At 48.0% G+C, this 26,299-nt stretch overlaps 1 protein-coding gene across 4 annotated transcripts in view; it reads left to right on the top strand.

Moving 5' to 3' along the window:
- TBC1D22A (TBC1 domain family member 22A) overlaps positions 1–26,299 on the top strand; it is a 408,936-nt gene that overhangs the window by 117,021 nt on the left and 265,616 nt on the right. For all 4 annotated transcript variants that reach the window (XM_055374373.2, XM_055374374.2, XM_055374378.2 and 1 more), the window contains 2 exons: positions 10,903–11,031; positions 14,451–14,513. In XM_055374373.2, coding sequence (XP_055230348.1) covers positions 10,903–11,031; positions 14,451–14,513 — 192 coding nt within the window. The remainder of the gene's footprint in view (positions 1–10,902; positions 11,032–14,450; positions 14,514–26,299) is intronic.

The following is a 26,299-nucleotide window of genomic DNA, read 5'->3' on the forward strand; positions in this document are numbered from 1 at the left end:
TCTGTCTCAGTGAGCAGAGGAGTGACTTTGAATAAAATGGGAGGCAGGTTTGCCCTAAGCAGTTTCTAGCTTGAGTTTTTTATAGTGATCTTGGGGGCCCAAGCATTTTCCTTCATAAGAGAAAGCCTGAGCATTCTCAGAGCGTTGACTTATGAAAGGACAGGCACGTGTAGTCCTTTAACCATCAGAGCTTGCAGGGGCCTTTGCTTGGGAGACGGAGATGAATTAGACACTAGCCTGCCATTAGGAGGAGGTCGGGTGCTGCAGACTTGTGGTGGGACAGTGGTGGTGGAGGCCAGACTGCATACTATAGGATGGACAGGACACGAGTATGAACCGGGGGGTGGAGGAGTACCACAGCGTGGGGGCAGTTTAGTGCGGAGGGCCAGCTTCTGCTAAGAGGGGACTTCACACCTGGGATCTGCATGGCCATGGCAGGTGGGGAAGGAGGGGAGGGTGTGGAGACTTGCAGTCACAAGGGATAGGGATGAACATGGTGGTTCTTGGCCCTCTCAGGGCTTGGATTGACAGATGAGTAGAAAATAAATGTTAGATCAGGGAGCAAAGCTTGTCGTTGCAAATGTGGGGTGCTAAGAAAGGGTTCATGAGGATGCCAAGTAAGGCTTCTTGGGGAAGGTGGCATCTTACGTGGCATCTCAAAAGTGTTGTTAGTGTTCTCTCTGTTGTTAGTGGGAAGTGGGGAGGCCATGAGAGCTGGGGCACACAGTAGGGGTGGGACAAGCAGGAACACAGGCTGGGGTAGAGGGGCCCAAGAGGAGGCCAGGTGACAGCCGCCCTACTGCCATCCCTACCCACCCCATTGCTAGGGTTTTATTCTGAAGGAGAAACTGGGAGTGGTGAGCCTGTGTTTCTGGAAGAGTAAAGCCTTGAAAGAGCCATTGGTTGGTTCATTCATTCATCCATTCATTCATCCATTGGCATTTATTGAGCACTTTGTGTTTTAGGCACTGTGTCGGGTGCTGGGAAATAGCAGGCAGGGAAGAAGACCAAGTCGTCCCCTGGGGCCTGCAGAACAGATAGTAGAAGGCCTGCCTTTTTCTCTTGCCCCCTCCAACCCCGACAGACCTAGGCTACGTGGAGACGGAGCCCATTCTCTCAGGATCTTATTCCTGTGCTCCCAGTGCGCTGCTGCCCTGTGTCTGTCCCTTACTGAGTGCTTGCCCTGCGTCAGACCATGCATTCAGAGATTCTTGCGGACAGGTGTGTGGCAGGCAACTCAGGGAACAGGCTGTTCTTGCCCAGTGTCTGGCTCGTAGGAGCAGTGCTGGTTGTAAGGGGAGGCTGCTCTTGGCAGGCTCTTGGGAGGGGACTAGAGCTGGGACAGGAAGAACTGGGAAGGGACAGGTAAGGGAGTTGAGGGGCCAAAGGCTACAGGGGTGGAGTAAGAGGACTCTGGTAGCTAGAGTAGGGAGCAAGTGTTGGTTCTTTTTCCGGGAACAAGTGCTCACTGTGCATTTGCCATGCTCCATGCCCTGTGTTGGTGAGCACTGATGCCATCCAGCTCCCCAGGCAGTCATGCTGCACCATGGCTCTGGGCCTTCTATAAGAGGAGAGATCTGGGGAGAGATCTGGGAGCACAGTGCTCAATGCCAGTCACCCATCCCTGAGTCAGCATGTGCTGCTCACACATCTGCCCTCAGCCAGGCCCTTTGCAGGTGCTGGGGTTACGAGAACCTCTGGGACAATGGTGGGGACTGGGAACTCAGCAGGGAAGGGGTCTCCCCAATCAAGGATGCCTCTTTATCATTCCCTGAATCCCAAAGTTTAAACCTGGCTTCCCATTCAACTCTCCTGGGAGCTTTTCCCGATCCTGGTGTCCGGGCCCACGAAGCAAATTGGAATCTCTAGGGTGGACTCAGGCGTCAGGGTGTTGACTGACTCTAGCATGCTGTGAACCATGCAGTCCACAGAGTGCCTACCCTGCGGCTAGGCAGGGGATGGGAGGCGAGGGTGTGGGAGGTTCAGGCCTGTCCTCTTCACCTGTGGGTTTCCATTCTGGTCACATGTCATTATCACCTTTGGAGCTCAGGAAATACTGTTACCTCGGTTCTTGGGGGTTCTCACGTGTGCCCAGGGCTGAAGACGGCTGCTCTAGGACACTCAGGCTCCAGTGGGGCAAGGTGGGGCATACACGAGCCACCTGGGAAGCAGGTCATTGAAAGTTATGCGCTATGCCCGCCGCTGCAGACAGCACACACCTGGGCTGAGGTACCTGGGCAGGAGAGCTGGCCTGGGGCATTGGAGGGCCTGCGTTGGAGGAGAGAGGCTGAGTGAGACTCGCTGAGAGCCATGAGCGTGTTGTCTGGGAGGGTTCGGGTGAGTAGGGTAAGATGGGAGGGATTTATCCCAGTCTATGAGTCCTTCCAGGATCCAGAGGTTAATAGTTACGCCCAGAATTGAGAATTTATCATTTGTCCAGCTTAAAAAGGCAGATAACCAAAGCTGTGCTTGAATGGGAACCTATTTCAGGGTCTGGCAAACTAATGACTCTTTTTCATTGTGTTTATGATTTGTCATTAACATGATTCTAGTAGCCTTATTTTTAATTGATGAGTGGGCAGTGCCACTTCAGTGAAGAAGGGCGAGAAACATGACTTGTCATTTATGAAAAACTAACATCTAGTCTAGAACATACCATTAAGCCACTGGTAATACTACTTAATGTTTACATTTTATGCAAGCAGGGTAGTAACTTTTTAAAAATTACTGCTATACAGAATCATATTTCTGGCTCTTTTTAAAATAAGTATTTCAGATACATGGCACAAAAACTAGTTAAACATTGAACATTTGCATTAGTGAGTCTAATGGTTAAAAATGATGAGTGAAGCGCCAGTATTATCTTTCTTTTTGCAGTTTATTGAGGTAGGTTTTCATATGAACACAGTGGGAGGGAACAATTTGATTTTTGTGTCACCGGGACAATTTAGGTATAAGTATATGCATGCATTGTTTTACATTTATGATTAGTGTTTTTATAGCATGCTAATACAGCAATTAAGTTTTTTGTAGTTCTGTCATTTAAAATTCATTGCATACTTGAATGTATTTCATTTGCATAATTTCTAGTCTTGCTTAATTATTGAAAGGCCTCAACTTGCATATGTGTGTTTTCCTTTAGGGATGGGAGTGTCAGGAGCACGTGTAGGGTTTTTATTGCCTGCATTCTGATGATGATGTACTTGCCTTTTAGAATTTGTGTTTCAAGTTAATTTACATTTTGGGGAGTGAGAAATATTTCTGAGAGCCCTCTTGCAAGTTCACTATGGATTTTTTGTTGCCACTGAATGCAGTTGATGTCAGGCTGCTTACACCATGGCCTAACTGATCACCCCTGGTGGCCCACGCTGCCCTGTGTTGAAGGCTGGGCCCCTTCACTGGCACACAGGCCTTCTCTCCTGGCTGCTGCACGCAGCTTCACACCCATCATTGGCCAGGCTCTGTTTCCGGCCTTGCCGCCGGCCAACCCGGACATATTTCCCTGTGTCCTCTGTGCTCCGCCTCTTTCTCTCCACCTGTGTCTTCTCCACTATCAAAACCAAACCCAGAAGTGTATGCTTGTTCTTACTTGTCCCAAGTGAGTGCACGCATCTTTCTCCCTGAGTCTCAGGGCTGTGGCCACCTTTGTGTCTGACAGGATCGCTGCATGTCGTGATCACTCTTGCACTCAGCGAGGAAGGACTGAGGTTCCGTTGTGGGGCAAACAGCATTCCAAGCCCTTGGACGAACATTCAGCCCTCGTGGACCTCACATTTTGGTGGGAGAAGACAAACAATACACCGAGAAGTAGATTTGATGTGCTGTGGAATGTGAGGAGTGCTGTAGGAAAAGGGCTGGGATCAGCTTGGTGGGATGGTGAGGGCCGAGGAGGGGAAGGGGCTGTTGAAGTAGGTGGGTAGCGGTCAGGGTGGGCCACACTGAGGAGGTGACTTTGAGCAGGGACTTAGAGGAGCAAGGGAGGCAGCTAAGCAGGTGCCTGGGGGTGCATTCCTGTCTGGTTCATTCTTTGGAGAGGGCTTACCCGTTCCCTCACTGTGTTTCCCATCAGGGAATAGTGCCCACCAGACACAGGTGATGAAGAGGGAGAACAGTAAGTAACAGGAAGCAGTGCCGTGGGCTCCTGCCACAGCTGGGGAGGTGGAGACCGAGAGAGGGTGCTCTTGTGGAAAGGCGGCTGCTGGCCCTGCACAGACTGAGAGAAGCGGACAGCGGCTGTCCTCGAAAGGGCAGCCAGTCAACACCCTGGGCTTGGTGGCCCCTGCGGTCTGTAGCAGCTAATCTCTGCCATTGTGGCCCAGAGCAGCCACAGGGAATCTGTATAAAGGAAAGCACATAGTTGTGTTCCCATAACACTTTATTTACAAAAATGGGTGGGCAGGATTGGCTGATGGTCAGTTCGCTGACCCCTGATCTAGATGAAATGGGTCCTAGCAGAGGAAGAGTAAGTCCAGAGAGAGGCACTGAGGCAGGAGAGGTGTGGCATTTAAGGAACATTTAAGCAGCGAAGTAAAAGTGGGAGGGGCCATGGTGAGTGACGAGTCTCGGCCTCTTGGTCAGAGAGGCAGGAAGGGCCAGGCCCGCAGGAGCCGGCAGCCTAGGCAGGGCCTGGGCTTTTATGCTGGGCATGATTAGAAGCAATTGGAAGTTTTTTCGGGGTGGTGGTATTAAAATGATGTGATTTTCACAGAGTCTCTACAGCCAGAGTGTGGAGAAAGGACCGTGGGGTCTGTGTCCACCCACTGATGGACAGTCCCCTGTGAGCCCGGCCAGTCTTCAGCGTCTCTGTATCCAGGGCTGAGCAGCGGGTGGGAGAGTGGCTGGGGCTGGGTGAATGAATGTTGTTGTTGTGTGTATCTGTGGGTGGCTCTCAGTGTGCGGATTTGTCCCCAGGTCTTCGGTGACTTGGGATCACATGGCTCTCCTGAGCAGTGTGGGACCTCAGTTTAGGAGCTGGGGCTTGGCTTGAGTTTGCCTTCGTGTCCGTGCGACTCTGGGCATGTTAACCATGTTTCCTGAGCCTGTCTCCTCGTCTGCAGATAGGGACAGTGACGACCTTCTGTGATTAGTGGGCTTAAAGCAGCACTGTGTGAAGCGTGAAGCCTGGTGAGGACGCAGCCCTTCCTTAGTTCACCTACGGGTTATGGCAATTCGGGGGCAAAGAGAAAGAAGTAATCTTATGTAATTGTTATTGCCAAGAGACGGACAGGCTTGAAATAACAATAAGGTGCAGACGGGTCTGGATGAAGCCTGTGGCTCTGAGAGGGTTATCTGTGAAGCTGGCTTGAACTTGAAGTAGAAGCTTGTTTCACTCAGGTCTGGCCATCACTGCCCCCGCCTTGTAATTTTATGCCTTCTCATCACTGTGGGCAGGGCTGGGTACCCAACAGAAGGAGCTCTGTGCCTGGCAATCCACCAGCACGTCCCAGTGAAGGAGGCCTGATTCTGGAGATGCTCAGGTGGGTCATTAACCACCCGGAAGGCACCGCAGAACCACGCTTGGCACTTCTATGCACACTCGGGGCTGGTTATTCTTTTTGTTACTGTTAGAATTTTTTTTTTTTTTTTTTTTTGAGGCGGAGTCTCACTCTGTCGCCCAGGCTGGAGTGCAGTGGTGTGATCTTGGCTCACTGCACGCTCCGCCTCCCGGGTTCACGCCATTCTCCTACCTCATCTTCCCGAGTAGCTGGGACTACAGGCGTCCGCCACCACGCCTGGCTAATTTTTTGTATTTTTAGTATTTTCACCGTGTTAGCCAGGATGGTTTCAATCTCGTGACCTCGTGATCTGCCCGCCTCTGCCTCCCAAAGTGCTGGGATTACAGGTGTGAGCTGCCGCGCCTGGCCACTGTTAGAATTATGCGAATCAATACACTCTTTGGAATACTACTATTTCCTCATTTTATGGGAAAACAGAGGCCAGGTGGGAATAATGTCCACACCTTTCCTCCATCACGAGGACTCTGAGTGTCCCTCTTGAGTACATCTTGGCAGCTAGACTGTTCTGTGCCCCTCTCCAGAATACTGTAATTCACTGAGCGATTGTTTTCTGGAGAGAGTGTTCTCCTCTGGGGCACCTCCTCCCATTGGGTTGGGGATGCGTTTGACATGCGTGTAACCAGGCCGTTGTGACCCGATGCCCTTTCTGCCAGGGCTACTTGGAAATCACGCATCGTGAACCTTGAAGGTATCCGGTATTCCTTTGAGCTAAAAGTTCACTGTAGGAAGTTTACTTCAGGAAGTAATTGACATTGTTAGCTGATGTGTGTTTGAGAATACTGGACAATTAGAAATAATCAAAATACTCACGAATCGGGGAAAGGTGACATAGAAATGCGTATGATGGAAGCCAGTGTCACCTTCAAAATGGATGTTTTAGAGCACGGTTGGCAAATGTTTTCTGTAAAGGCCTAGATAGTAAATATTTGAGCCTGTGGCCCGTGTGGTCTCTTGTAGCCACTCCACTGTGCTGCAGTAGGGCAAAAACAGCCACACACAGTACATAAACGGATGGGCCGTGCCCTGTCCAGCAAAATTTTATTTACACAAATAGGTGGTGGGCCGTAGTTTGCTGATTCCTGTTGTAGAACAGGACTTAACAACAGTGGGAATATGGCCATGATTTTAAAGGGAAAGGACCAATCATAAACTGGGCTACATTAAAGTTAGGAACTTCTCTTCATCAAAGACGTCATTAATAGGGTGAAAAGGCAAGTCACAGAAGGAGGCTGTTTACAGCAGGGCTCACGTGTGGACTATCTGGATATGAACATCTGTGAATCAGAAAGGAGGAGGCAGATGGCCTCATGGGAAGGGACTCAAACATCTGTACTCACACTTCACAGATGCAGACATGCAATGGCATCCCTTTGTCTCCTGGGAAATTCAGATGAAAATGAAATGTAGCTTAATAGATACCACTGCAAAGCCATCAGAATGGCTAATGTGAAAAGGTTCCACAGTATCAAGTGTTGGCAAGGATGTAGGACATTGGGAATTTGCATACACTTCTGACAGGAGTAGAGTCACTTTGAAAATTCTTTAGCAAAGTCTTTCGGAGGTATGCAAACCTAGCAGGCCCACTCCCAGGTATACACTTAACAGAAATGCATCTCATGTACTGTAAAAGGGAGCTTCAAGAATCTTTAAAGCAAAAACTGGAAACAGCACAAATGTTTGTTAACAGAATGGATTTCATACACGGCAGTGTTACGCGGCAGTGGAGGAAGGAACTACTGTTACGCGTTATAACATGAATTAATTTTCAAGTGTAACACTGAATGAAAGCAGCCAGACAGAAAAAATGCCACTTAGGAGGGGAGGAGGTAAGGGGCGGTGACCGAGAGGCCTGCTAAGACGGTGATGGTCTGGCTTTGACCTGGGTGGTATTGACGGATGTGTTCAGTTTGTGATAATGCACACGATTTTGGGGTACACCTTTATCTAAGTATGCTATCCTTCAATAAGCATTTATTAAAAAGAAGTTTCAGTGGTGTGATCCTAATGTGTTAACATGAGTGTGCCTGAGTGTAATTTATAATATGGAATAGATGCCAGTGGAAGCTTAAGGAGGATGGAAGGAATGCCAGTGCTCACACAGCTGAAAAGATGGGGCTAGAGTCTGGCTTCATGCTCGAGGCCTGGCGGCTCTCTGAGTCCCGCTCTCTTTCAGGTCAGCTTTTCTCAGTGGACCTGCAGCTTGCGATTCTCCCCTCCCATCAGAGGGTGGCCGCTGCAACTCCACACTGTGCGCGTTCACTTTCATTCACAGCAGCAGCCAAGAAAAGCCCTGGCTTGGCTCCTATTCCTGCCTTGGGCCACCTCTCCACCCCCAAACTGTCAGTCATGGTGGCTGGAAGATGGCTTAGCCGTGTAGCTTAGCCCAGTTAAGACCTGTCCTGAAAGAAGAGGCTTCCCATCCAGACCACAAGGTTTGGGCAGAGGGTGACGTGGCTCCCAGAGCAGCTTCAGGGCTCTGTTCGAGCGAGGGTGAGTAGATGTTTGGTGGCTAACACAGTGATGTCTACTACAGATGGGGAAACACTTTCAAAGGCTAAAAGTGCTATCCGGGATGTATTTGTTCATTCAGTCACTCGTTCATATGTGATTCACCCAGTGAAAGCTTGTGTGCCCGCCATCTGGTTGGTACCATGAGGGCCTGGTCCTGAGTGAACTTCCTGCTAGATGCTGCTGGAGCGCCAGGTGACCAGCCCCACCTCGTGGGAGAAGCGACTACTGACCAGGAGCCCAGTCAGACTTCATGGGAGAAGTGACCACTGGAGACACTTGAGGGATGAGAAAGACATGGCCAGGCACAGCAGTAAGACTGCTAGGAAAAAAACAAGGAGAAAAGCCTTTTCTGTTTTTTTGAGACAGAGCCTTGCTCTGTTGCCCAGGCTGGAGTGCAGTGGCATGATCTCGGCTCACTGCAACTTCCCTCCCGGGTTCAAGTGATTCTCCTGCCTCAGCCTCCTGAGTAGTTGGGATTACAGGCATGTGCCACCATATCTGGCTAATTTTTGTATTTTTAGTAGAGATGGGGTTTCACCATGTTGGCCAGGCTGGGCTCGAACTCCTGACGTCGTGATCTGCCTGCCTCGGCCTCCCAAAGTGCTGGGATTACATGTGTGAGCTACCGCGTCTGTCCAAAAATCTTTTTTAAATAAGATACAGGAACACTAATTATAAAAGAAAAACTATCAACTGGACTTCATGAAACTTTAAGACCTTATCTGTTTGAGACATAAAAGCAAGCCATAGACTGGGGAGAGGAATGACAGTAAATACAAAGGAAAAAGAGATTTGTATCTAGAGTGTGTACAGAGCTCGTCAAACTCAGTGAGAAGACGACACACAACCTGAGTAAAAGCTGGGCCAAAGATTTGAACAGATACTTCACCAAAGAAGAGATGCGATGGCCCCACGAAGAGATGTTCGGTATCATTAATCATTATGGAAACGAAATTAAAACCACACCCAACTGCATGGCTGATAGTTAGAGTCACAGTACTAAGTGTTGGAAAGGCTGTGTAGCATCTGGAATTCTCATACATTGCTTGTCGGAATGTAAAGTGGAGTAATTTCTTTGGAAAAAGAGCTGACAGTTTCTTAGAAAACTAAGCATATCCCAGTGTTATGGCCCAGTAACTCGACTCCTAGGTGTTTAACCATGAAAACCCAAAGCGTATGCCCACGAAAATCCTGTGCAGGAATATAACAAACCCCAAACCGGAAACAGCCGAAATGCTCATCGACAGGCGAATCTTGGTGGATCCGTTCAACGGACGCAGCTAGAAAAAGGAAATCCCAGCTGATTTACGTAACTTGGATCCGTCTCGGAAGGTGCTGTGCTGCTGAGTGAAGGAAAAGCTTGCACAATGTGTAGGTCCTGAGTGACTCCATTTCTGGGGAGTCCTAGCGCAGCCTCAGCCATGCACAGTGAGGAGGTGAGCACCTCCCCGGCCAGGGCTGGGATGGACTGCAGAGGGTACTGGGAAGTATACAGGGGCAGGGGGATAGAAGTGTGTCTGTATCTTCCTTGGAGCAGGAGTTACATAGCTGGATGCCCTTGTCAAAAGCCACCAAACTGATTGCTTAAAATGGGTGCATCTTATTTTATAAATTAGAATTGGCTGTTTGTATCTGGGGGTTTTGCATCTGCAGATTCAACCAACTGTGCATCGAAAATATTTGGGAAAAAAAGGCCGGCACGGTGGCCCACGCCTGTAATCCCAGCACTTTGGGAGGCTGAGGCGGGTGGATCACGAGGTCAAGAGATCGAGACCATCCTGGCCAACATAGTGAAACCCGTACTAAAAATACAAAATTTAGCTGGGTGTGGTGGCGGGTGCCTGTAATCCCAGCTACTCGGGAGGCTGAGGCAGGAGATCACTTGAACCCATGAGGCGGAGTTTGCAGTGAGCCGAGATCATGCCACTGCACTCCAGCCTGGGCGACAGAGTGAGACTCTGTCTCAAAACAAATGAATAAATAAATAAATGGTAACAGTGCAACAAAAGATAACATAAATAAAAAACAACACAGTATAACAATTACTTACATAGCATTTACCTTGTATCAGGTGTCATAAGTCATCTAGAGATTATTTAAAGTATTCAAGCAGATGTGCATAAGTTACATGCAAATACTATGGCATTTTATATAAGGGTCTTGAATAGCTAAGAATTTTGGTATCCCCCATAGATACTTAGGGACAACTATATATTGTCAATGTCAAGTTAAAAAGTAGAAACAAGGCAACAGAAACCATGAAATCCTGGGCAGTCTGGCCCAGGAATCAGGCTCTTCGTGACCTCCTTGTGCTGCCTGGCCCTTTCTGACTTCAAGTCCCCTTTATGTACTGAGACTGCAGCTGCCATGGGCCCATGAGTCTTTGAAGATAGCACATTTGCATAAGTGAGAGTACATACACACGTATGTGTGTATATGCGTGTGTGTATATGGGTGTGTGTGCGTGGTTGCTGTTAGAAGACAGTTCAGACTTTGGAATCCTGTCTGGTGTATGAGGCCTCTAGAGAAACGCTTGTTTCATCTCGCAGCCCTGTTGTAGAAGAGCCTTGGGCCCACCTGCTGCAGGGCCTGTGGGACTGTTGTCCAGGTGAGTGGGGAGGGCCTGCACCGGGAGGCTGCGGACGCAAGCCCAGGCCCCTTCCTGAGTGCTGTCGGGAGTGGTGCTTGCATTGTGTTCAGCTGGCTGACCTCCTCTGTGTGTGTTTCTTTTTTCCCACAATTTGTGCTCCTCTCTGTGTCAGATTTCAGGATGCCAAGCTTAGGTAGGATGCAAGTCTTTTTATTTCACGCTTAATAATAGGGACTCCATGAATTAGCTATAACCATGTATATTTTTTGTTTATTTCTCACCCAGGGTTACCTTCCCGCCAATGTAGACCGGAGACCAGCCACTCTTCAGAGAAAGCAAAAAGAATATTTTGCATTTATTGAGCACTATTACGATTCTAGGAATGACGAAGTTCACCAGGACACATACAGGCAGGTGGGAATCCTTTCTTTTTTTTGTATGTTGCCTGATGTACTTTGCTTTGCTGTGATTTATAGGAGGAAATGTTTTATCAAAACCATGTGGAGTTGGTCAGAGTTAAAGATGCAGGTCCCTGATTAGCTCACAGATTTTTATTTTCTAATAAATAAATTTTAAAACAAATAATGGCAAATTTCCTCTGCTAGTACTATCTTGCTTGTCTTCAGTTCCCTCTACAAAAGTAAAAAGAGTATTTTAAATTGAGGTTACAAAATAAATGCCTTGGATTCCTGAGACCGGCCTTGGGGTGATGGTGGGAGTTTGTATCACAGTGAGCTGCTGTCTGGTAATAAAAGGCCATTCCTAAAGGCCCAGGCCCAACCACTTAGCTGATGGCATCAGGACAGAGAGGTTGCCTGGGGTTCACTGGTGCTGGGCTCTTCAGTCCAGATAGGGGTGTGATACCGACCCAGGAAAGGTGTGTTCATCAGTTTGGTTTTGCAGGGGACACACTTCAGATCATAGCAGAAGGTGTAGCCAAGTTACCATTTTGTGATTTAGTTTAATATAAAGTGTGTCTAATTATGGTTTCTTAAATAGTCAGTTGACAGATGATGTACATAATGGGAAAATACTTAAAATTGATTTATGATTCACAGTACATCCAGAATTTGCTGTGAGAAGAGCTCTTTGAGGACTTTATAATTCTCACTGTCTTTGTAATATGTGAAAGGTCAAAATGGTAGTTCTTAATTGGTATTATTGTCTTAGCTATCTGAAACCAGCTTCTGGGTTTCCTGAGGCACGGCAGGAATGTTTCCCTCTGCAAACCCTGCTTCTAGGTGACGGAGCTTTGCCACATTTTCTCTCTCAGATGTGGGATAGCCACATCTCTGTTAGTTGGTTTTATCTGTAAAAAAAAAAAAAAAAAAAAAGTCCAAATATATGCCTTACCTCTGTTACATAACAAAGATTCTTTAAGTTAAATGCCTTCCTAGACAGCAGCTTCCAAGACGGATGGGACACAGGGCTGCAGGAGGAAAGGTGACTTGCTTAGGAGTGAGGCTGGGGCAAAGCAGCCATCTCCATTTCCTTCCAGGCCGGAGCTGCCCCTGGCCCGTGTTGCCTTCTGTCTCGCACCAGGGCCCCTGGACTGCACTGGACCGCCACCCAGTTACTCTGGGAAACTGATTTGATACACAGATTACTTTGGATTTGCTTAAGGAAATATTAGCTTACCTGGCCTCTTTTGCCACTCCACTGGTTTTAGGAAATTGATAAATTTGGCATTGTTTTGAACCTGTTTTTTAATGCATTTTAATTTCAGAAAAGATTTCCAAAGGATGACACTAGCATCTATCTGCGAGTTTTACCAAGTGGAATTCTGTTACGAGTGTTTGAAGAGAAATTTAATTACGAACAGGTTGCATACATCTTTATTTAGTTACTGTGATAGATAATAAAAAGATTCCAGATTATTGTGAATTCCCAGACTATTTCTACATTAATATAGATGAGACACGGCTGCGGCAACGCGGTAGTTTTTCCTGTCTGCCTGATGCTTTGAGGCCTCTTAGAACTGCGCCTTCTGCGTTCTTGCCATCGCCATTTCAGGCAGAGCGGGGCCCGGTGGGGGTTTGGAGACCTTGGTTTCTCCTTTACATCCACTTGGGCGTTTGACCTGTGGACTGAGCCCGACCAGCCCTCTGACCCGCAGTGGGCAGTGCCACCCCTGCACACTGGTGGAGGCAGCAGGAGTCGGGTGGCCTCGGCAGGTTTCCCACTTGCTTTCCATCCTTTCTTCATTTGATTTTTATGTGCTCACTCTTCTGCTGAAGATGTTGTGTCAAAGCCACATGGAGAGCCACATGGAGTCAGAGTTAAACGTTCATCTGGTCTGTCTGTTCCTCCCTCAGTCAGCTCTCTTGTGGCCTTTTTCTGACTTGCCCAGTTCTGCGTATGATGGGAGGCAGGCGGGATGGACGGAGGGGTGCACAGAGCCCCACCTGCCCAGCCTTGTGGAGGACCGCCTCTCTAACCTTGGAGCCTCTCCTGACAATGGGGATGATGGCAGGGGTTGGGTCTGGTGGATGCTGCTTCGTCTGCCCAATAAATTTGTGACAGGAGCTCCTATGTAAGTGGGCTTTGCTGGCCCTGGTCATGCAGAGGTGGCTCAGACCTGGTTCCTGCCCTGCAGGAGCTTATGCTGCTCATGCTGGGGACAGATGTGTGTCCACACGAGTGTAACTGTATGGGAGAGCAGTTAGGCCGCCAGGACACCCTGATGAGAGACCTGGGCCCTTGTCCCTGCTGGCAGCTGGGCTCCTGCATGGGGCGGGCTTCAGTCCTTTGGCCCTGCCTGTCTGGATACAGTAGTGCTGCTTCTGCCTCCTCCTCCTGCTCCTCTTCCTCCTCCTCCTCCTCTTCCTCCTCCTCCTCGGCAGCACTGCTGCTGGCGGGCCTCCTTTGGCACGCATCACAGATGTGTGTGCGCCTCAGCTGACTCCATTTGCCTGTTGACTCACAATCTTGATGTTCACCAGTAACGTTTTGAGATACTTGGAGCAGGCATTCTGTAGACAAGGAAACTGAGGCCTGGCCACAGTGTGATAAGTGGCAGAGTGATGGTGTCCCAGCCTCCTGGGTGTTAGAGTCCTCTGTGGAGATGTGCAAGGATGGGGCGAAATGAAATGCAATTGCAGCATCTCCCTTGGCATTAAAATGTGCCTGTCTTCCCTCAGTCCATTGGTGCCGTTGTCCTGGATGAACGGGAGTGTGGGCTGGTGTGAGATGTTCACGTGGGGTGTCGGGAGCCTGCCTGTGATGCCAGGCCAAGCCCACAACACTCTTGTTTGGTTGCTTCTTGAACCACAAGTGTCCTCCTCTGCAGTGTTGGGGACTTTATTATGACTCTGATGTCAGATGGTGGCCAAGCAGGAACCAGCTGACACTAACAGAGGCTTTCAAAGGCTTCCTTTGAGAAATGTTCTAGATTCCCCCAGGACTTCATAAAGTGGAGAAAAATGTGGCCTCTGTCCAGGAAGAAGCTGTCACAGCTGAAAACTTGTAAACTATTGATGTACTTGAATTGCTGTCTGTGTCAGAGGCTGAAAATCGATGTTTACTAATTGCTATGGCTGATGTTACTAAGCAGCCGAGGCCTGCTCTGTTTCTAATCATGCAGCAACGGCTGCTGGATAGGGACAGCGTCAAGCAAGCCTGTCGCCTAGGCCTGGGCGAGCTGTTCAGAGAGAACAGGCTTTGGATACCTCCTTCAGGGGAGAAGGTGGTAACATGGAGAACGAGAATCCTCAAGGAGAGATCAGGGTAGAGGCCGGGCAAGGACTTACCTCAGTATTGCTGTTTTAATCATATCGCTCGTAATGATGTTTGTTGTGATGTAACATAAATTTCCGTTTCTCCTGCTTCTCCAGATCCACATAGACATCCCTCGAATGAGCCCTGAAGCGTTGATCCTGCAGCCCAAGGTGACGGAGGTAAGAAGCTCTTGCCATGGGGAGTTCCCCTCGTTGGGAGTGGCTGATGCCCACTGTGCTAACCAGACAGTGGGCGCAGCCGGAGGTGCTTCACCCAGAAGCAAGGTTGCTGTGGCGAGCTGCCGGTGCATCTGGCCCTTGTGGACACAGTTGCTGACAGGACTCCTATTTGTTCTTTAAATATTTTTACTGTATAATATTGACACACAGCGAAGAATGTATGTAATACATATGTGTGGATGTATGCACTCATGTTCCACCACCAGATTGAGGAAACAGAACCCCCCAGTGCTGCCCAGCTACAAACATGGCCTTGACCTCAGGCCTGACCCAGAGCACCGAGGCCGCTTGTGTATCCCCCACCCCCCTGCAACCCCCTTCCTGGATGACGCTTTCTTGCCTTTTATGTTTACAATTCTTTGTGACTTTCATTCATGGGACAGTAGGGACACAATGTATTCATTTAATTTGGGTCTTTTGGAGCTGCATCACTGTTTGTGTAGTCTGGTCTCTGCCTCTTGTTTTTTTTTCTTTATTTATTTAGAGACAAGAGTCTTGCTCTGTCGCCCAGGCTGGAGTACAGTGGTATGATCTCAGCTCACTGCCACCTCCGCCTCCTGGATTCGGGTGATTCTTTTGCCTCAGCCTCCCTGGGCTGGGATTACAGGCACCCACCACCACGCCCGGCTAATTTTTGTATTTTCTGTAGAGATAGGGATTTGCCTTGTTGGCCAGGCTGGTCTTGAACTCCTGACCTCAAGTGATCTGCCCGCCTTGGCCTCCCAAAATGCTGGGATTACAGGTGTGAGCCGTGGCGCCCAGCGTCTCTCATTGTTTTCTAAGATTCAGCTAATCTGTTATATCTAGTTACATAATAGTTTGTTATTTAAATATTCCTCACTCTCCTTCGTCTTCTTCCTGTTGGACATTTGGGTTGTTTCTGATGTTTTGCTGTTAGGAAGGGTGTTATCTGGAGACTTCACGTACATTTATGCAGGTGCTCACAGGCAAGGTTTCTCTAAGGCTTTTACAAAGGAGTACAATTATTGCATCATTGGGTGTGGTGTGTGCCTGTTGTACCTTCAAGATAATGTCCACAAGCTTCCCAGACGGCCGCTACCAATGAAACTGTCCTCTGCAGCGTGTGAGTGTTCCCTCCGCACGCCGCACATCCTTGCCAGTTCTTCATGCTGTGGGACTTCCTGTTTTTGTTGCTCTGGTGGATGTTCCTGTTGCAGTCCTCACGTTCGTTTCTCTGGTTACTCACGGAGTTAAGCATCTCTTTCTATATTTACGGACATCTTCTGTCTTCCCCCTTCTGCGAAATGCTCCTCCTGCCTTTTGCCCATTTTTCTTTTGGTTTGTTTGATTCGCTCCTTTATTAGTTGTTGATCTTTACATGGTAAGAATTCTGATTCTTTGTCAGTTTGTATGTTGCAAAGATCTTCTGCCCTCTGCAGCTTTTCTCTTCCTTTTTTCTTGGTGGATCTTGATGATCAGAAGTTGTTAGCTCTAGTGTGGTTGAACTTGACAGTCTTTTATGGTGAGCACTGATGCATGTTATCTAAAGAACTTTTTTCTACACATGAAGGTGTTCACCCAGATTTTCATCCAAAAGTTTTGCTTTTCACGCCTCTGTGTTCAGTTCATCTGCAGTTGATGGCCATGTGTGATGGGAGGCAGGAGTCTGTTTAATTTCCTCCTGGGACAGTGGCAGTCCCCATACTGTTTTTGGGTCCAGCTCGTCTCCCGTATTTGTTATGTCACTCCTGTTTTCTGTCACTGCCACATTCATATAGATCTGTGTTGTGTTGTGTTGTTTTTTTGTCCCAGTATTTATGTAGTGTTCCCTTCGTATCGCACCCCGCAAGTAATTTAGCTTCATGACGTCCTCCTACCTGGTGGGGGTGCACACCGCGCACTGGTTTCCTCTTCACTGTGGACTGGCCAGTCCCACCCCTTGCTCTTCCACATACGTCTCAGAGTCAGTTTGCCAAGGTCTTTCACTTGTTTTTTGTTTTTTGGGTCTGTTTGGTTTATGACCGGAATTGCATGGAATCTTTCTATTCCATGGAAAGTTAGGGGTCAGAAAAGACAATTTTTAGTTTGGGAGAATGGATAGCTTTATGAAATTAAATATTCATTTTTGTGAACGTGCTAGTTCCTCTTTTAAAAGTCATTTTTAATGCTTTTCAGTGAAGGCTTTGAATTTCCCCCATGAAGCGTCTCGTACATGTGTTACCGGTGGAGGGTGTCCAGGTTCTTGGTGCTTTGAACAAAGAATTGGACAAAATGCACAAACAAAGCTAGGAAAGAATGAAGCAACAAAAGCAGAGATTTATTGAAAATGAAAACACACTCCACAGGTTGGGAGTGGACCTGAGCAAGCAGCTCAAGGGCCTGGTAACTGGATTTTCTGGGGTTTAAATACCCTCTAGAGGTTTCCCATTGGTTACTTAGTGTACACCCTATGTAAATGAAGTAGTGGCCCGCGATCAGTCTGATTGGTTGCAGAAAGCGACCAATGAGAGGCTGAAGTGAAGCACCCTATGCAAATATCTGATTGGTTGCAGAAAGTGACCAATCAGAGGCTGAAGTCATAAAATTATATTCCTATGCAGATGAAGACTTGGCCTGGGACCAGGCTGCTAGGTTGCTGGAGGGGACCAATCAGAGGTACTTTCAGTTTTTCATCTGCCACGCGGAAGAGGGGTGGATTGTGAAGGGAGTAGCCTCTGGTCCTTTTGTTACCTGGGCATGGAAAGTTGTTTTTTTTTGTTTTGTTTCGTTTTGTTTTTTCTTTTTTTTTTTTTAGTTCTAGGAAGCTAGTGTGAATTGGCCTTAGGTTACCTGCCTCCAGACCCTATTCTCCTGCCTGACGTGTTTTATTAGATTTATTCTTAGTTATCACATGTTTTTCTTGTTATAGTAAATGTTATCTCTTTAAAGCTGAAATTTTTATTATTTGAGATATTTTGTTTTGCATGTTGATTGCTTCAGTAAAGGCACATTTAAACTTTGACATTTCTTGTCTGTGCAGTAAATCTGTTAAAAAAAAACCTCAGGATTGTTAAAGCAAAAGTATTTACAGATTGTAGAATACAAAAAGAGAAAATTAGTATCCAACAGAAGTAGTCATTTTGAGACACTTCTCTTTGATTGTCCTTTTTAGTAGTTGTGCCTATCATACCTGGAAAATGAGATAATTTGTTATAACCTCCTTTTTACTTACGATTTTAAAAATGGGAAATAGAGCCTGCCACAGGACCTTTGGTTTATTCTTGTTTATTTTTTCCTACCACTTGCAGCATTCTTTGTACAGCTGGCCTCTTGGTCTCAGAGTGTGGACCCTGAGTCACTGCTAGTGGTAGCAATTGGAAATTGGTCCTCTTGTCTCTGACCACCGTGGGCCTTGAGCTGTTGGTTTGGAAAGCCTCCCCTGTCAGTTGAGAAAAATGATGAGACAACGCTCAATCATTTTTAGGAGGTTTATTTGCCAAAGTTAAGGACACACGCCTGGGAGACAGGTCTATGTGTTTCTCCGAAGATGATTTTCAGGGCTCCAAATTTAAAGGGGACAGGGCTGGATATTGAGAAGTGCACAGTTTTCATATATGAGGGAGACAGAGAAAAACATTCATGCCTTTGTCTGGCTCAGTGAATCTGCATTTTTTTTTTTTAAGCTAAAACGACATAGACAAATGGAGCAGAGGGAAAATGCAGGGAGTCTGCATGTTACATAAGATAACCTAGACACAGTGGGGCAGGGAACAATCAGATATGCATTTGTGTCTGGTGGGCTGGGGTGGACCTGTGAACATAAGTTGTCCATTTACACTGCCATGGTGAAATTTTTACAGAAACACCTTAAAAGATCTTGCAGCTCACTAGGAATTTCTTTGTGGGCAAAATATGGGGGAGGCATGTAGCTTCATCGTGGAGCCATCTTATTTTGGAACCAAAAGGGGAAGGCAAGTTTGCATGGCCCAGGTCCCAGCTTGACTTTTCCCTTTGGCTCAATGAGTTTGGGATTTCAAAATTCAATTTCCTTTCACTCCCTCTGCAGTGGGTCTTGCTCAGGTCCCATGTGCTCCCCCTGGGGGTGCTGATCCTCTCCAGGTCCCAGTTCAGCAAGGCTTGGCAGAGTGGATCAACTTGGAGGGTAGATGAGCTTCTGGGAGAGCCAGGCTCCTGCAGGCTGGCAGAGTGTGAAGAGTGGGTAACCTGAGCATAGCCTTGTGTGTGTGGGGAAACTGAATGATGAGCAAGGGGCTTTAGGAAAGTATTGAAATGTTTGTCTTGGCCGGGCGTGGTGGCTCACACCTGTAATCCCAGCACTTCGGGAGGCCAAGGCAAGCAGATCAGCTGAGGTCAGGAGTTCAAGACCAGCCTGGCCAACATGGTGAAGCCTTGTCTCTATGAAAAATAAAAATATTAGCCAGGTGTGGTGGGGCGTACCTGTAGTCCCAGCTACTTGGGAGGCTGAGGCAGGAGAATTGCTTGAACTCGGGAGGTGGAGGCTGCAGTGAGCCGAGGTGGCACCACTGCACTCCAGCCTGGGTGACAGAGCAATACTTCGTCTCAAAAAAAAAAAAAAGTTTGTCTTGTGTTGACCAGTAGAAAAAATTGAGTTACAGTTTCTGGCATTGTAGAGGTGTAGAGGTTAGATTTCAATACATCTGCAAGTGATGGCAGATCCCTAATGTGCCTTCACAGGCCAGAACTCGATTACTATCTCCAGTACGAGGTCACTGTCAGCACATTGTTTGTTCCTCTGTATGCTTGGCTTTGATCTCATGGTCCGAGGTGGCTGGCCTAGCGCTCTTTATCACATTTGCATTCCACTAGCAGGGATAATAAGACGTGGGTAGAGAATGCCGTACCCCCACTTTAAAGGTGTGTCCCAGCAGCTGCTCATAGCACTTCTGCTTGTTTCCTACTGGCTGTAACCTAGCCTGTCATCCAAAGTGACATGGTTGTATACTTAGCTGTATGGATCAGGGAAAATGTAACTTTGATTTTTTTAGTTGTGTGCTCCCCTAAAGTTTGGGCTGCTAATAGGAAGAAGGATTTCTGCCGTAAGCATCCCTCCAGCCCCCTGCATCTATCGAATCATTCGCTTATCCATTCCACAGGTGATGGCCGGGTCCACTGTGATCAGTTTCTACTTTCCTTCTCTTCCTCCTTTTCTCCTTCCCTTTCTCTTTCTCTCCCTCTGGTCAGCTTTATCGAGGTGTAATAAAATTCATGTATTTTAGGTTTATGATTGGATGTTTTGACAGCTGTGGTTGGTTTTTTTTTTTGTTTTTGTTTTTGTTTTTTTTTGAGATGGAGCCTCGCTCTGTTGCCCAGGCTGCTGGAGCACAGTGGTGCGATCTCGGCTCACTGCAACCTCCGCCTCCTGGGTTCAAGCGATTCTCTTGCCTCAGACTCCCGAGTAGCTGGGATTACAGGCACCCACCACCTTGTCCAGCTAATTTTTGTATTTTTAATAGAGATGGGGTTTCACCATCTTAGTCAGACTGGTCTTGAACTCCTGACCTGGAGATCCACCCTCCTTGGCCTCCCAAGGTGCTGGGATTACAGGCGTGAGTAACTGCGCCCGGCTTGACAGCTGTGTTTATAGGTGTGTACCAGCCCCCTAATATGTGATACAGAACATTTCCGTCACTCTGTGAGGTTCCCCATGTCCCTTTGTGTCAGTCTCCTCTCCCCACCCTTGCACTTGACAACTGCTGATCTTCTTTCTGTCTCTAGAGTTCTGCCCTTTTGTAGAATTTCATATAAATGGAATCATAGAAACTGTAGACTTTAGGCTGTGTCTTCTTTTACTTAGCATAGTGGTTTTGAGGTTTGTGCATGCTGTTGCAAGTATCAGTAGTTCATTGCCTTTTCCTGCTGAGTAGTGTTCCCGTATGGCCATACCAAAGTGTGTCTGTCTGTGCACCCGTTGACGGACACTGGAGTTCTTTCTAATTTTTGCCCATTACAAAATAAATTTTATCTAAACCTTCATGTACTAATCTTAGTGGGGAAAGCAAACATCCTGTTCTCACTGCTGATTTTAAAGGGAAGTCTTTTAACGTTGCACCATTGACTTGTGATTTTAATCTTTACTATGTTAAGGAAGGTGCCTTGCTCTTAGTTTTAAAATCATAAATCGTTGTGGAGGTTTATCAAATCCTTTTTTCTCCCATCTGAGATATGTTTTTGCTTCTTTGATCTGTTAACGTAGTGAATTTTATTAGATTTTCTAGTATTGAGCCAACTGTATATTCCTGAAATAATCCAGATTGGTCATGATGGATTTTTAAAAGTGCATTTCAGAAGTTTGTTGGCATCTAACGTGCCAGGCCACACTGCAGGATTAAGTTTGTTAACATGTGATGTGCCACGCTGCCAGACGTGGAAGCCAGGTTTCTCTTTAATTTGGAAAGTGCTTTCTGACCATTGTACTGATTCTTCAGTTATGCCCGGATGTGGAATCCTCTCAGCTGCGTTGTTTTCTCTGGTAATAGTGATGTGATCCTTGGTGTGAAAGTATTGTTTATTTTCAGTACTTAGTTCTTTGGACATAATGAAACCTCTGTGTTTTGCTAACCTATTAAGACACCTGATGTGGGCACAAAACGTGGGCTGTAAATTAACGTATTTGAATGAGGCGAATGTTGAGTAATTCACACACCAAATGTGGCATTACTGCTCATCACAAGAGAGTTCTACCCATTAATTAGGTTGTAAACATATAGTCAGTAGTTTTGGTATACTCAGTGTGGATTTTATGTGATATATGGTTGCCTTTTAACCCAATTCTAGATTTCTACAGTTCGATTTTGGTTTCATTCATCAAGTGTTATAACTCACATGGGGGGAATGTTCCTTGAATCATGTTGCAGAAACTTGAGTTGTAAATAATTTCTTCTTTCTGAGGCTACGATGCTTCTGGATTTTGAGGGCTGTACATCCCACAGGTCTTCTCAGTAGAATTCTCTATTTTGCTCCTCTCCCAGAAATTATCTCCATGGCGCTTTATATACCGTGATGTCACATTGCTGATGCATATAGAATTATGATGTTTTAAAATTTCTCAAATCAGTTTGTTTATAAGTAAACATGAGTACAGCAACATTTTCAATTTCAATATAGTTCCTTTTTAGTTATGCAAAATCTCTGAGCTCCCACTTGTGCACTGAACTGCTGGTGTTCCGGGCCTGCCTTGGAGGCATGCGGGGTGTTTGTTAGGTGGACACGGTGAAGACTGGGCTCCTTAGTAGGGGACCTCAAGCCCCTCCTGGGAGCCTTCTGTGGGAGAGTGCTGTTGAGGTTTTTAGGAAGAATCTTTTCCTTCCGAATTAGCATGCATGTTCTGGCGTTCAGATTTCTGAAGTTTGGCAAGCAAGCTGGGAATACCTCTTGGTTTTAAATTTCTTCAGCCCTGGTGGTACCCAGTAGTAGCAACCATTTTTATTATTGTTGAGTATTAACTGATTTGCAGAAAAGATACTTTGGGAAGAGTTTAAAGTTTGTACTACTTTTAATGAATTCCCACTCTCTAACAAAGACGTGAACATCAAGAATGTTACTAGAACTTTAGTAGCTAATGATATCCAGTGAGTACTTCTTGTTTGAACCATTTCAGATTATTCTGTGTTGTCCTTAAACACAGCCACATCCTTAGGGCATCCTTCCTTTATTGCCCTTTGCTAGATAATATCACCACTTAAGCGACAGCTCACTTGCTGGAATGCGAGTTGCTGTCCTGGGACAGAGCCCCGCTGTGTCCGCTAAACCAGCCCTTCCACTGAGCTGACTCTTCGCCTCCACACAGAGTCCTGTTCAAGTGCGCACATTGTTTTCACCTTTCCTGCGATAACTGCAAGCAACACACCTGCATTTTTGACACACAAAGTTGTAATGGTTGTGATTCCCGAAGAACACCAGCAGACAGACACCCGGTGGGCACGTGGGGACACGAAGACTCAGATGTCTCTGTCCTCAGCAGCGCACAGTTGAAGTGAGGGATGAAGACAGATGTGCGTGAAACCCAGAGAGATCATATACAGTTGTCAGTGAAACCACAGTTTGTATCCTGCCGACTGCATTCCAGGGTGGCTGAAAGAATTGGAGAAGACAGCCCGAGGAGGGGCAGCATATGGGGCACTCCACTCTGGAGGGTCATGCCCAATTGCTGGGGCCGCCTCACTTCTCTGCTCTGTGATTTCTTCTATTTCCGGGCCCGGTTGGGCCACGGATCTCTCCCTGGTGCACCTGGAGTCTCTGTGGATCTCTTTCCTCAGGGGACTCTGCAACCCAGCCTCACGCCCTGCAGGGGGTCACAGACCTCAGCCTGGTGGGCGTTCGGGACCGAGGGCTGAGGGCCGAGGGTTGAGGTGAAGTGCAGCGGCACAGCCATCCCAGGCTGCAGGCGAAGGGGCTCCCCTTCGAGAACCCACAGGATGGTGGTAGCAGAGCGAAGTTCAGCCTGCAGGGGCGTACTTTGGGAAGCTGTGGGCCAGGCATCGAGCCAGCCTGTTTGCCCTCCCCGCCCTGATGGCTGCTCCGGCTGGCTCGGCCTCTTCTCTGAGATTCTTGGCTTAGTACCTCTGGCTTTTGCCGCTTGAATTTGGGGACCTGTCGGCTCTTCCTGTTTCGCTTCACTGGACTTCCACCCCAGCTCTCGCCTCTGGTCGCCGCTCTGAGCGTGAGTCTAGAGGGACCAGCAAGGTCCTGAGGGAGTTGCGAGGAATCGGGCCCTGTCCAGGGGCATGGGGAGTCTGAGAGGCCCCCTCAATGTTCTGCAGCAGCCAGGTCTTCCCCCTGCCTGCCCCAGCAGGGTAAGAAGCAGCACACAGGAGTGTATTTCCTCTCGGTTGGGCCGCTGCTGTGAGACAGCCCCAGTGGACGGGGGAGGAAAGGAATCTCCTTGAAGAGATTCTTACCTGACTTCTTTTCTGGCTGAGACTGTATAAGGCAGCAGTGGAGGCACTGGGTAGTGGTTGGGATTGAGGGGTGGTAGGAACTCCCAGCAAACCGGGAAAAGCATCAGTTGCTCAGAGCTTGCTGGGCTGCTGCCGAGGGCCCCGCCGCCCGTGCACACCTTCAAGGGAGGTGGCATGCTTAATTTTTACCCAGACCCCTTTAAGTGTCACCCTGTAGACTTTGAAAATGCTTATTTGGAAAAAAATGATATGAAATCTGTCATATATATGTATATGTATATATGTATGTATACATATATACATATCTAAATAAAATCTATCTCTCTATCTATCTATCTATCTATCTATCTATCTATCTATCTATCTATCTACTTATCTATCCATCTATCTATCTATCTGCCTACCTACCTACCTACCTACCAGTCTGAAAGCAAAAGCTTAGAACTGGCTCAATGCGGTTTTTTGAAAAAAGAAAAAAAAAAGGTATGATTATTTGATGCAGGGCTTCAGAGTCCCACAGCATGTGTCCTTTGGTGTTGGGGATGGGACCTCTTTTTCTTACAACAGGCTTTCAGCGATGTCTGCTATGTGGCGAGCTCATTGTGGTGAAAATCACGCGGCAAGATAATTTCAGGGTAACCCTCGGCAATACCATCCGGGTGTGCTCTCAGCCGCGAGTGCTTTCCTGGCTTGCCTGCTGGTGACCAGGATGAAAAACAAATTTTTTTTTTTTTTTTTGAGACGGAGTCTTGCTTTGTTGTCCAGGCTGGAGTGCAGTGGTGTGATCTTGGCTCTCAGCAACCTCTGCCTCCTGGGTTCAAGCCATTCTCCTGCCTCAGGCTCCCGAGTAGCTGGGATTACAGGTGCCCGCCACCATGCCCGGCTAATTTTGTATTTTTAGTAGAGATGGGGTTTCTCCATGTTGGTCAGGCTGGTCTCGAACTTCTGACCTCAGGTGATCTACCTGCCTCGGCCTCCCAAAGTGCTGGGATTACAGGCATGAGCCACTGCACCCGGCTGAGAAAATTTTTTTTTTTTTTTTTTCTGAGACAGAGTCTCAGTTTGTCACTCAAGCTGGAGTGCGGTGGCGCAATCTCAGCTCACTGCCAGCTCCACCTCCCGGGTTCGTGCCATTGTCCTGTCTTAGCCTCCCGAGTAGCTGGGACTACAGGCGCCGCCACCATGCCCAGCTAATTTTTTGTATTTTTAGTAGAGACGGGGTTTCACCGTGTTAGCCGGGATGGTCTCGATCTCCTGACCTCGTGATCCACCTGCCTCAGCCTCCCAAAGTGCTGGGATTACAGGCGTGAGCCACCGCGCCCGGCCGAGAAAATGTTTTAAAGCCTCTGTGGCTTTCAGAGGGGGACGGTGGAGACTCTTAGGCACCACAGTACAAATCAGGTGATTTGGGAAGGAGTTTTTAAAATGATACTAAATTGCTTTGGGATTAGAACTAGTTTTTGCCATTTCAAAACACCAGCGTAACTCATATGAAGTGATTTAAGACAAAAGATAAAAAGGAATGAGGCAGTGAAAACAACAGCAAGCCGCAAGGAAAGGGAAGCCCGGGCCTGGAGGAGGCCTCTGTCCTTTCTGATGGAGACAGTCATCCTGTGAGTTGGCTTCATAGCTTGCCAGCATGAAGAGGAGCTCAGGGTCTGTGACTGTCGCCTCCGCTCAGAGCCTTTCGTGAGCAAGTTGGTAAAGCAGCAGATTGATTTGGGTCCGTGCAGGGTGTCCTGAGTAGCCATCCCCTGGGCTAGCATCCTTAGCTTCCAGCCCTGCAGCCGGCCCCGGGAAGGAGGGCATGGGGTGGGCGCTGGAAGAGAAGCCTGCAGTCGGTTGGCAGGTGGGGGACAGGCAGGGCCTCTGGGGACTGAGCTGAGTGGGTCTCTCAAGGCGGACACTCGAGGGCCAGCGGTCCCAGAAGTTGGGGCCAAGGGAGCCTCTGGGGCATGGCCAGGGATGTCCTGAACCTAGGGGCCAAGCTTCCCCCTGCCTTGCTGGTTTCCCGCAGGCTGTTCCTCAACCTGTAGGCGGGCAGGAATCAGTGGTCCTCCATCCTTCTGGGGGCATGACCTTCCCGTGTCCCAGACGTTCTCTGTTTATGGAACCTTGTTTCCATTATTGTAGGTGTTGGGGATTTTCCTCCTCAGAGTCTGGACAAGGCTGATCTGCGGTAGCATTTTGAGAGATAGGTTTCTGTCTGCCGCGTTGGTGGGATGGCTGCCCCTTTTGCAGTTTCCTGGTGGGTGGTGGGAAGTCCTGAAGCTGGGGTGAGTTGAGCTAGGGCCAACTGCAGGCAGGTGGGGCTCACATTAGCCTCTCAGCCACGTGCGGGGCGCCTGGGACCTGCGACCTGCGACCTGCGTTTGGCTTAGTCAAGGGTGGAGCCATCTTGGTTCTTGGTTTGCCCTCAGCACAGCAGTGATGGGAGAAAGGGCAGCTGCAGGAAATTCAAGCAAGTTATTTACGTTTTCTTCCCTGCTGCTACCCCAAAAAAAGTAAATCATATATGTTTTCTTACTTTCTAAATTAATAGCTATCGTTGGAGGGAGATAAGCAGCCAGAAGGTGAGTTTAGATCCATAATTACATGGAGAGCAAGGAGAGCCTGCCCAGAATAAATGTTGGGGAGGGGCTGCACAGCTCTGTGTGGTTTGTGGCAGTGATTTAATTGGCGAGGCTGGTGTGCATTTAGGATGGGTTTGCTGCCTGGGCGCCGCTGTCTACAGTGGGGATGGTGGGCCTGAACACAGCTTTCAGGCAGCACATCCCTCAGCAGGAAAGACGCTCAGGCCTCCTCTTAGTAGCAGAGACTCTGCACTGATGGCAGATGTGGGAGCAC

Source organism: Gorilla gorilla, chromosome 23 (assembly GCF_029281585.2).
Source record: "Gorilla gorilla gorilla isolate KB3781 chromosome 23, NHGRI_mGorGor1-v2.1_pri, whole genome shotgun sequence".
Taxonomy (NCBI): Eukaryota; Metazoa; Chordata; class Mammalia; order Primates; family Hominidae; genus Gorilla; species Gorilla gorilla.